The sequence below is a fragment of the Archocentrus centrarchus genome, chromosome 4, assembly GCF_007364275.1.
Source record: "Archocentrus centrarchus isolate MPI-CPG fArcCen1 chromosome 4, fArcCen1, whole genome shotgun sequence".
In the NCBI taxonomy this organism is placed as follows: domain Eukaryota; kingdom Metazoa; phylum Chordata; class Actinopteri; order Cichliformes; family Cichlidae; genus Archocentrus; species Archocentrus centrarchus.
The window spans coordinates 36,209,554-36,221,795 of NC_044349.1; the positions used below are offsets into that span (position 1 = coordinate 36,209,554).

Sequence of the window (12,242 nt, forward strand, 5' to 3'; positions counted from 1 at the left end):
CTGTGCGTCTCTGTGGTGATTCAGCTTTGGTTTGATGGTCGTGTCGGGACCCTCCGAGCGTCTGCAGCTTTATGGAGGCTTTATTGAATTTTGTAGATGCTCCTGTAGGATCTCCACAGACTAATATTCCTCTTCCATCCCCGTAAAGCCGTTTACAGACTCCGATTCTCACCTGTGATTCTAGGCTGAGGTTTTTCTTCAGACCTGTGAGCTTCCTGCAGGTTAAATCAGCATTGTGCACTGTGAAGTTTTAGCATCATGTTCACACTCCTTGAAATATTTTATCACTCATAATGTCCTCAGTAGTTCCTCAGATCACCACATCTGTCCTCAGATGCTCGTTACAGTAAATTCTGTTAGCAGTTTCTGTGTTTCCACCAGTTTTACGAGTTCATCCTCCTCCTCATTGCTCAGGTGGAACGTGCACAGCCTGCAGGTCATTTAAAGAGCAACCCACTGATTGCACTGGTGTCGGTGATCTTGCAACTGATTCCAGGCAGACGGAGCTGCAAACTAGATGCGCAGATGTGTTTCATCCACTGGCATTGATTAATGCTGAGAGCAGTAAACGGAGATTCAGCCGATTTATTGTTCCTGATTTTTGCTGCAGGAAACAGTGACTGAACATCTGCAGGAGTAAAACATATAAAAACCAGCTCAAACCAAAATTAGAATATTTTCAAATAAATTAAGACAAATGTCTCCGGCCTGCTGTTTGTCTTCAGTGCCTGAGCAGCATGGGTCAGAGGTCACATAAGTTACAGCTAATTGGCAAAATATCTGATCTTACACTTGCATTATATAAGAGTGTGTTATGTAAAGTAGAACTGAGCAGATTTGTGCTCCTCCTCAAAATAACATTATTATATTATTATTATTATTATTATTATTATTATTATTATTATTATTATTATTAAGCAGTGTTCCTCCTGGCATCTCCTTGTCGATTCACTCTCAAGGAGGAAAAACACTTTTACCAGTTTCTGATGTCTGTTTATAGTTTTTTTTTTTACCCAAACAAGTCAAAATAATAATATTTAGTTTGTTTGTTTTGCCCCTGCTGCACACTGCGTGGCAGGAACCCGGAGACGCAGAAATCAGGGAGCGGGACTGCGCAGCTGCAGGCGCAGAGTTCCGATCCAAACTCCTGCAGGAGCCTCCTCCCTCCTTAAACTCTGGCACCCCCCCTCCTCCCACCCCCCAAAAAGAAATGCTTTCCGCTCCTCACGCGACCCCTTAAGTTTCTACCGAAGAGCTGAAAGCGTCCCAGTAATCGATAGTGATCAATAAAGCCACAGTCCGATCAGGTTCACGCGAGGCGGGATCCTGCAGCTCAGAGGTGCTCTGCTGCGTGCGCGCACGCGCACACGCAGCGGTTTGTAGTTGTGAAAGTGCGCGCGGAGGATCGATGCTCCTCTTCCCGATCGATAAGCAGAGAGTGATCAGTTTGCAGGGTCAGAGCACACAGCACGCGGCCACACACACCCCGTAGTCCGGCGGCGGAGCGAGCGGAGGTCCCGGAGCCGGAGCTCTCACAGGCTGGGCAGAGGAGCGCAGAGGAGGCGCGCTCTCTTCCCTCACTCCGCGTTCCCGTCTGCTCCTGCTGGAGATAAATTAACGGAAAGCAGCTGTCGGTGGTTTCAGAGGCGAGGCGGCCGTCTGGCAGCGGAGGGTTCTGCGTCTCTTCCTTCCTGCTCGCAGCTATTTTCCCGGGACTGTGCTGCCGCACCCTCCGTCCCGGGCACCGAGGAGCTTCACCGCCGCACGCCGGCCACAGTGCACCGCAGGGCGGAAAGACATGCTGCCGAGGTCCGCCTCCTGCCGCGACTCTGCGGAGGTCTGAGATGCAGTTTGGGGACGTTTTGGAGCTCCGCGCTGGCCACTTCTAACGGGACTTTTCTCTTGTTGCTGGAGATGTTCTTCGTGTCTGGACTCAAAGTTGTGCGTTCCCCGGCGGAGGGCCTCTAACAGGTCCGGACAGTCCATGTAACCCGAGGCGGGGTCAAAGTTCAGCCCTGGTTGGAAATGTGAAAGCGAAGGGGTCAAAGGAGGGCGCGATCTCCCCTCTCACTCTGTCTCCTTCTTTTTTCTCTTCTTTCCTTTTTCTCACACACGCACGCGCACACACACTCGAGCTGGAGTTACAGTAACACCCCCCACGCGCACCCCCTCACATAAACACACACACCTTCCACATCTAAGATTAGACCGGACAGATATGTATTCTCCGCTATGTCTAACACAGGTGAGTGCGCTTCAACTTTTCCACTTCTAACTGTTTGTTTGCAGCCCGTCCGCGCCGCGCACGCGGCTCCGGATGGATTCCCGAGGCTTCTCCGCGCAGCCCGCAGCTCCTATTTCTCACTCCGGGGCTGCCGTTCCCCTCTCCGCTGCAGCACATGGCGGACGGCGCCTCCAAACTTCCTCTGTGTAGATAAGAAATCATCTATCTCTGCGCACACTGGCGGAACTTTCCCCGCGCTCTCTCTGCGTGCGAGCCACTGCTTGTGCCCGCTTCCCCGCGCTCTGTCCCGGCTACAGCCCCGCTCAGCCTGCCGCTGCCCGGCCAGCCTGAGTGGGGGCTGCGGCGCAGCGCTCAGCGGCTCTGGCTTCGGTTTGTCGAGGCTTCTCTCGTGTTTGTGGTCCGCCGGTTGGGTCAGACTCGGGCGCAGCCAGAATTTGGACTGTTTTTTTTCCTTCAAACTTTCTAACAGTGGCGGACAGGCCGGGACTTCAGCTCAGAGAGCGAGGTGTTTGTGCGGCAGAAGCTCTGAATTTCTCTTATTTCTGTACAGTTTGGTTTTGGGGCTACGTGTAGCAGAAAGCTGCGGGATGAGCGCACAGGTTGCGGGTGAAGGGTTCGTCAGCCGCGGGGTTTCTCTCCTGCTTTTTGCTGCTTCTGTTGTGTAAAATGAGGGAGAATTCTTTTCCTTCCTGCTGTTGTTGGGCCTCACAGAGGAACCTTAGGCCTGAGGTGACCTCAGGTGACACCTCCAAACTAAAGCACTCTGTGCACTCTGTGATCCTTAATCCCAAATTTAACCTGAAGGTTCGTTTGACATTAAACTTAAGTCAGATCCAGTTTTCCTTTTTTAATCTGTTTTTCCTGCAGGTTTGCATTCAGGGTCAGAGGTTAAAGTAGAATTTAAGAGCTTTTTCGCCCTCGTGTTGGAATTGTGCTCCTAATCTCCAGAAATTAAACACAGACTGACAAAAAAGAATTAAAATGTAAACCTTCCACAGAACAAATTGCACAGATTTTACTGAAGAAATATTTTTATTTCAGCATCTCACACAAATATTTTAATTCCTTCAATTATATGAAATATTTTTTTTATTTAGCCAGTGGAGATGTGAAATATAATATTTCACATTTTTAATCATAGGCATAAATGTATAGATTATATTTCAGAGGCTGTATAATTTGTTTAAATAATTTCTCAGTAAGTGGATTTATTGATTGTGGCTGTAAATTAATATCTGGTGTGATAATTTAGGAAGTGTGTGCTGATGTTTCCATCCCTGCTCCTCACCTTTCACCTCATTGCTTCTTTTTTCTGGTTTAAACTGAATATTTTGTGCATGTTTTTATTTCTGGTTTTGTGGTCGAAGCTTCGGTGTGTTTGTGGGCGAATCTGCAGGAACGTACGAGCAGCAGCTTTACGCTGTAATCTGATTATCAGGCAGTAAAACCAATAATCAGCAGACACTGACTGACTGTCGGTTTTTAAAAATCCTGCTCAGAGGCTCAGAGAGAAAAATGTTTTAGGGTCTGAACATGTATGTGTTTATCTGCGTCCCATGACTTAAATATTCATTTTTTTGTCTGTTTTTATTAGAGTGGAAATATTTCAGTGGTTGAGCAAAGTGTGTGTGTGTGTGTGTGTTCCTACAACCTAAAAATATGCCACAGATAAATCCCAAATTTAAATGTGAAAATTAATTTTAATATTAAACTTTTGGCTGTGTTCGGTTTACAGTCAGATTCTTAAATTTGTTTTTGGAGATTTTTCTTTGCTTTTTTTTTTGTTTTTTGTTTTTTTTAGTTAAAATTTTGTTTCAAGGTGTCTTTTTGCCCGCCAGCCACGAGGGGGCGCTTTTAATAAAATCCTTTGCTAATTTACTGCATAATTAAATTTTAATATTTCACGGTGCACTCAGCGATTGTTCTGCTGAACTTAACGTTTATCGGGCTGCTCGTTTTTGACATAGTTATGAAATCGGTGTTGATGGAGCTCTTTAACTTTTCTTTGCTTTTTTTCTTTTTGTGTTTTTGTCGATTTTGAAAGAAAATGTTGGACAGTCTGCAGATCTGTGCTTAGGTCCAGTCCTGATTTAAAGAAATAAAAACATATGAAAGAAAGAGCTCTTTTTAAAGTGGAAGATATTCTGTGAATCATGCAGCAGATCCTTTTATCATTTTTTAATATGTAAAAATCGAGCCGTTTACCATTTTTTAATGTGTGCCGCTGAGCTCGGCTCAGTGAACACAGACTTAAAGGATCCGAGCAGCTGATTGTAAACCAGGACTTCCCAAACCTGCTTCGTGAGGTGCCTGGCACAGTCAGCTTCCCAAAATCTGAAACTGGAATGTTTTTCCCCTTGCAGCATTAATCCCTTCATCGTGTGTGGACAGTTTAATGGGAACATGCTGTTTTTGCTGTGTTTGAGTTGGTGGTAAGGGGGATCAAACCCTCTGATTGGTGCAGACCCTCGCTGTACGTCCCCGGCTGCTCACAGAGGCGGCTCGGCGGCCCTCAAACGACACGCCGGTAATTCCCTCAGTGTGCCGGTGTGGGTGTCAGAGAGAGGAGGAGGGAGGATTAGCGTTATTGCTCCTCTAAATGACTGTTATTCAGGGGGTTGTTGTTACAGGCCCGTTATTTGGAGCCCATTACATCTGTCACCAAGGTGCAGAGGGGGAACGTGTAAGCCTCAGCGCTGCTCTCAGACTCCCCTCGCAGGTTTAGAAACGCCAATTTCCACACAGGGAAAAAAAGGCTGAAAGAGGGAACGACCCCAAAAAGAGATGAAGAAAGAAACCCGGGGAGCCGCTTCAGCCAGGCGGCCTTTTATTCAGCGCAGAGCTGCAGCGCGGCGAGCCGGTTCCAACAGAAATCAGCTGAAATCCAAAAAGTCAAATTACAGAGAAAAAAGATTCAGGACGCAGCTGAGAGGAGAGGGGACGGCGGGAACGCCACCCGGATTATCTCCCGCCACTGCGAGAAGAAACGAGACCAACAGAGAATTTAACGATTAACAGAAGCTGAAAAATTTCCTGCAGATCAATATGTAGTTTGATTTTTAATGAGTCGGATTTGTTCTGTCGTACGACTCTCTGTAGAGTAACCGACACGCTCACTAATGAAGCAGAGAGGCTACATGTCTATTTATCTTTCAATAATATTTTTACTTATTCAAATAAAAATAAACAAACCAATCAAATGCATCCAAACATGGTCAGAATTTCACTGAAGCTGTCGGTGAGTCCTGACGCTCGGCTTCAGTTTGCCTGTGATTTTCCTGACAGAAAAACAGAAGAACGGGATTCATGTGAGAGCTGAACGTCTGAATTTTCTTTGTTTTGTGGCTTAAAATATTTGCAGCAGAAAGACTCCACTAAACCTTTAACAAACCCTAAAAACACACAGGCAGGAGTTCAGATTTCAGGGAAATCAGCTTCTGTGAGAAGTGCTGCAGGATTATTCAGTCTGAGGACAGCAAACATTCCTGAGAACAGGAGGGATTATGTCGGCCTGTTTTCAGGCTGAATTTGAGAGCGAGTGACTTGTTAAGTGGGATTTTGTTTGCGGCGGGCGGACAGAGTGTGAAGAGGTGGTGGAGGAAGCGGCGGTGGAGCCGGTGTGAGCGGCTCAGGAAGCTGAAACGTTGCACTGGGCTGTGAGGAATGTTGGTATGTGGCTCCAACGAACATCCAGAGCCAGCGAGCTGCAGATCCACTGTGGAATGTGTGTGTTTGTGTGTGTGTGTGTGAGCACATCGTCCGTCCAGCAGCCGCTCGGCGTCCTAATAAGCGCCCGAGGATGCACGCAAACAGAAACACATCTGAGTGAGGAAACAAAAGGCCGTCCTGCGGTGAGAGCTGGGCTCAGAAAGCGGCTGCAGGTTGGCTGCTGAGCTGCTGGAGGCGCTTTTGGAGACAAACCCGTTCGCCTGGATCGTCTCCAAGAAGAAACAATGTGCTGTATTCAGAGCCTCTGACAAGGGAGGGCGAGCAGTGTTATATGAAAAAAAGGCGTGCAGCTGGCGCTCTAATGCACAGCCTGTAGATATAGTTTCCTCTTTGGAGGCAGCGCTCCGAGCTCCAGGTTTAACACAGCTCTGACACCCAGCTGGAAAACCAAAAAACTTCCCGGTTCGGTTTTCATGTTTAATCCCGGACCTGCAGCTGAACCCCAAATCAAACCTCCTCAGCCAGTTTAAATGTTTAAATGTTCAGCGCTGACAGATACCGAGCGTGAACATCACGTTCACTCTTTACCACAAATACGCCACACACCGGCGTTAATCCGCCGCTGAAAGTAGGCCTCAAAAAATCTAGCATTTCTTCCTGCTTATTAGGAAAAATCTATTCATGTGTTTGTGTTTGCAGTGGGAACCAATGAGCTGTGAGCTGCAGACAGGAAGTTGGAGTGTGTTGGAGTTGCCGTTGGTTGAATATCTGATGGTTTCACGTAGAATAAAAACAGCTAATTTCCTCCTCATTGAGGAAGCTTGTCTGGAGTTGAGTCCTTTTTTTATTTAAACTTGTTTTTTTACACATTTGATCTGTTGAAGAACAGGCAGGAAAAGGTGTAGCTCAGCAGGAGCCTGAAAAATCCTAAAACTGTCCTCAGTTCATGAGTGGAAGAAGATGGATGATGGATGGATGGATGGATGGATGGATGGATGGATGATGGACGGATGGACAGATGGATGGATGGATGGATGATGGACGGATGGATGGATGGATGGATGGTGGACGGATGGATGGTGGATGGATGATGGATGGATGGATGGATGGATGGATGGACGGATGGATTTCAGTTGCACCGTTTTCACTCCAGTTGTACTCCAACTTTTTTTCCTTTTAAGGACACGGCTCTGAATGAGTGGAAATATTGGCAACTTTCAGCTTGAGTCCAAAGCAAAGCAACTTTAAAAATAAATTCATAATCATAAAATTTCCCACCACTCGGGATCCAGGAGCAGGTCAGCAGAATCAAGGGTTAGACTCGGGTCAGATTCCAGGTTCACAATCAGACTGTCGTCCTGGTTCAGAAACATGGCCGCTGTCCTGTTCTGTCCCCAGAGAACCAATCAGCAGCTGAGGTGGAGGTCCATATGGAGCACATGCATCTGCTGTTTGTTGTAGTGAAGTTGAAGGACGTGTCCTTATTGTTCTTCTTGCTTTGCTGTGTCCACAGCGTGAGTTCAGCGCTCTGGACTGAGTTTAACCTGCAGGAAAAAAGCTTCTCAGAGCTTTATTTGAGGCAAAGTCATCAAGATTTTGAAGCGTTTTTATCAGATGTGACTGGTGATTGTGTACATGCAGGTTTTATGTCTCACTGACAGTGAAGTCGCAGCTCTCCACCTTTTTATTCAGAAAGGAGCTTCAACACGTTCGCCTGGAGATGCTGCTGAGCAGGGAGGCTTGCTTTGGCTGAAGCGAGAGTCTGAACAGAGCCAGGAAGCAGTTTAAAAAGCTGCAGACGCTGCAGGTGGAGACTTGGATGAGACATACGTCAGGAGAATAATGAACATAGTTACAGCTTTCCAAATATTTGAAGGAACTTGATCATGTCTTCTCTCTGTTGCTATAAACCAGCGTCTGGTCTGCAGAGCGTCTGTCACATTGAAAGAAATAATCCTGAACGAAGCAGAAGTATTTGAAGTTCACGGCAGGTTTTTGGAGTTTCTGCAGAGCAGCGTCACACAGCTGTGAGTCGGCGTCCGCATGCCGCTCGGTCAGAGGCATTCACACGTATCGAGATGTGTGTGAGCTGCTTTGATCTATGAATAGGCCAGTTTTTTTTTCAGTCCGAGGAGGAGGAGGAGGAGGAGGAGCTCGGTGACCCTCTGAGGGGTTTTATCCGAATCATAAATGTTCCATGAAGACGTTTTCTGTCCGTCTGCTTCTCTCTGGAAGATATTTTTTCCTCCCTCCTCTTCATTGTTTCTCTGTGTTTTGCTTTGTGTCCGTCTGTGTTTAGATGGAAACAAACTGAAATGACAGGTTTTCCTCTGCCACAGACGGCCGTCCAAACCCCAAAAACTGCAGAAAGGGAAGAAGCAGCAAAACAAAAACATTCACGGCCTCATACCAGTAATTTTCCATCATCCGCTGCTTTGAGACACTCGTTAAAAATTTCATCCACTTTGATTTCAAACTGTTTCACGTGTTTATTTCACGCACACCTAAATCTGCTCCTCGTGTCGCTGAGAGGAAGAGGCTCATGCAGAGATGCATGTTTATGTTCTATAAATAAATAATAATAAATATCACATGATATTATTAGCAAACTAACGTGTTTCATACTGTGGAGTTTAAGCCAAACGCGATCCCGGGCTGCTGTTAAATCTCAGCTTGATGCCTGATAAAAATGGCCGAAGCTGTAAAGCGGCTCGTGGTGCTGTGACATTTTAAATTCAACACAAAAAGCATTTTACTGCATTTTCCAAAACGCCCACAGACGCTGTTCTCAGGTCAGTCAGTCTTTGGAGTGATCTAAATGTCCCTGAAAAGTCTTTGCTCCAAAGACTTCAGTTCAGCCTAATATCAGCTACAACTTCCTGTTGACACCTGATTGGTTCCCAGTTGTTGAGGCTGTTGAGGTGTGTCTCCATCACACCGAGCTGCTTGATTTTTAACAATTGTTTTGTAACCAAATGTCAAACAGCCGCATGTCCAGTAATCAGATTACTTTTATCTGACACTCATTTTTTAAACCTCATTTCTGTCTCAGTGCGAGCTGCGTGCTGAGCTCATTCCTACGAGCCGCTGACAGACTGAACGTATCCCTCTGGCTCGGGCGGCGCGGTGCTGCAGCGGTTAGTAAGAAGGCGCTGGGTTTGAGTCTGCTGCTCGTTGGAGGAGGAAGAAACGTCCTTTTTCTAGACGTCTGTCCACTTTTTAACCGAATCTGAACATTCTTTTAGACGTCTGGAAAAGTCGTCTTTTCAGCTGGTTTTTGCCAGGACGGTTCATCGTATCTGTGGTGGATTTAACTTCCACCAGTAAACCACTCGGGATTAGACTGGATTTACAAAGAAGCATAGTGTCAGAAATTAGAAGGTGTTTTGTTTCAAATAAAGTTTCTCACTTGGTGAAAAATCCCTGTGAAGGGTAGATGTGAGCCAATCATGATCCAGGTCACTGGACACCTGGTGGATGGTTTAGAAAACAGAACCTTTCTGACAGTGAGCGTCCATCGAGGTCCTTTCATTATGTGGACCGAAGCTTTGATATTTCACCTGCTGAAATTTGAAACCATCCCGAGGTTTAAATGATGAAGAAACTCAGAAGAAGTGAATTGAACTGTCTAAAAATAATCTTTGATAAAAATCAACAGCTCGAGTGCTGCTGCTCAAATAAAGCCACATTTGGCCTTTTCTAAAGGTGATGACGACTCGGCCACAGGGTCACCTCCGTGGGCACGTGTGTGGTGGCTTTAGGGCCATGTCTGGTCCTCACAGCCCTGAGCTGCTAATGCCAAAATGAGCCTGGATTAGTCCTAACTGTGTTAGTGGTCTCTGAGTTTTTGGAGACTTTCTTGTTTTTATTGTCTCAGCAAATTGGGAGAAGATTTCAGCCACATATTCTGCGCTCAGCTTTATGCGCAGTGCAGCTTTAATCCCTGAAAACTGTGGCTGCTGTGTTTGTTTCTCCTCCTCCCGCCTCGTGTGTGTGAGCTGTGGTTTGCAGCAGTTTGGCCCGGCCTGGAGAAACCTGGTGATGTGGTGGTTAGAGGGGAGGAAGGAGGGAGGAGCAGAGCAGGTGTAACCAACCCCAAATTGGGTCTAATCCACAACATGCCATCTAACCATATTCCCACCCTATTAACAGCAGCGCTCTCAGCAGCCAAAAGCCACATAATGCACCTTTAATGCAGCTGTAATCCTCCTCACGGTGCAATGGGAGCGCGGCGCTGCTTCCCTCGGCTCAGCTGCCCGCGGTCGGCCTCTCGGCGGGCCGTGTGTTTGCTGAGTTTTTGGTTGGTTGATGTGTTTTGGTTTCTCGTGCCACAGAGCGAGACGATAAATTAAAGGCTGCAGTCTGAACTCGGCTGCAGACACGAAGTCGTAGCCCGGTCTCTGTCCTTCCTCCTGTTTGATTTTTACCTTTTTTTCAAACAGTCATTTTTCAGACTCCTCCTCTCCTGCTTATTGTTCTTATTTCCTTCCAGTTTGACCTCTTACTGTATTTCTTATTTCCTTCTGTATTCCTGTGCTTTCTCACACCCCAGTTTCCATCTTTGTTTAATTATCTTCCTTTTCCTTTATTTTATATATATATATATATATATATATATATATATATATATCCCTGCTCCCCTGTTCTTCGCTTTCTTTCACTACTTTCAATGTCCTTATTTCTTTTTTTTCCTTCTTTATTTCCTACTTTCTTTCCTTTTGTATTTTCATCTTATGTTCATCTAAAAGTAGCAAATTAAAAGTATTTGGGGGAATATTTATATTCTTATACTTTATATTCGCGTTATTATTTCAAGTTTTTAAAATTTACCTCCCCAACACACACACACACACACACACACACACACACACACACACACACACACACACACACACACTACATTACAACCTGCATTAATGATTTTGGCTGCAGGCTGTGGCAGTTTACATAAATATGTGGGGCTGATTTTATTTTATTTTGAAAAATGATCTAAATTGATGCATTTAGAGTACCTTTGTTAAACTGAAAGATTGAGCCACCATTCCCGCTTTCTGTGACACTTTGGAATAAAATAGTTTTTCCAATTCAAACCAGCTGAAGGGGAACCTTGAATACGATATGAATACGTTCATTTTTAAAACAAAAGAAAGTTAATTTCCTGTTTCGAACCAGCAGACACCTGCACATTTCTTATTATTCTTAACGTTACTGTGAAGTACTTCAAACCATCCGATGCTGCGTTTTTTTAATAATCACCCAAACACGACACAAAATGCTTCAATTAATCTGTGACATGTTCGTTAACTGGTGCTTCATTCGTACAATCATCATGTTTCTTATAATGTTTAAGTGTAATGTGTGGAGGAAGTGCTTCATGTGATTATTTATAATGACGGCATGTTGGTCACATGATCAGTCAGAGCTCAGACCTCAACCTGATGAAGGCGAGGTATCAAACATATGCGTTGCTGGAATAATGATGATAACCTTCTAACCTTCCGTTTAAGATTTTAACTTTAGATTGACCTTCTCACCTGTCTCTGTCCCTCAGGATGAATTCCATCCTTTCATTGAAGCCCTGCTGCCCCACGTCCGGGCCTTCGCCTACACATGGTTCAACCTGCAGGCCCGCAAGAGGAAGTACTTCAAGAAGCACGAGAAGCGCATGTCCAAGGAGGAGGAGCGCGCCGTGAAGGACGAGCTGCTCAGCGAGAAGCCCGAGGTCAAACAGAAGTGGGCGTCACGCCTCCTGGCCAAACTGCGCAAGGACATCCGACCCGAGTTCAGGGAGGATTTCGTGCTGACGGTGACGGGGAAGAAGGCGCCGTGCTGCGTGCTGTCCAACCCTGACCAGAAGGGCAAGATGAGGAGGATCGACTGCCTGCGCCAGGCGGACAAAGTGTGGAGGCTGGACCTGGTCATGGTGATTTTATTCAAAGGGATTCCCCTCGAAAGTACTGACGGGGAGAGGCTGGTAAAGTCTCCTCAGTGTTCGAACCCCAGCCTGTGCGTGCAGCCGCATCACATTGGAGTTTCAGTCAAGGAGCTGGATCTCTACCTGGCCTACTTCGTGCACACAGGTAAGCCCCACCTCTCTGCTGCTGGTGTGTCTGTGTGATGAGAAGTTGAGCTGCATGAACGTGAACGTGTGATGATGCTGTTCAGCTGCAAGAAAATGACCAATAGACGGTCCTGCTGGCTTTTCTTTGGGCGGATCACTGAAGGAATTTAGCTTCCAGCTTCATGACAGTTTTCTTCCTGGAGGTCCTTTTAGGTTTACTAAAAACCAAGTCTCGATCCTGGCTTCCTCTGAGAACATGTTTGGTAT

The 12,242-nt window shown here is 46.1% G+C and overlaps 1 protein-coding gene across 3 annotated transcripts in view; it reads left to right on the forward strand.

The window, feature by feature from the left end:
• The window catches only part of nfia (nuclear factor I/A), a 181,255-nt gene that overhangs the window by 54,719 nt on the left and 114,294 nt on the right, over positions 1-12,242 (forward strand). For 2 of the 3 annotated variants that reach the window (XM_030726874.1, XM_030726875.1), the window contains exon 2: positions 11,466-11,994. In XM_030726874.1, coding sequence (XP_030582734.1) covers positions 11,466-11,994 — 529 coding nt within the window. Of the gene's footprint in view, positions 1-1,435; positions 2,246-11,465; positions 11,995-12,242 lie in introns of those variants that run through there. The other variant, XM_030726876.1, reaches the window with a different exon arrangement.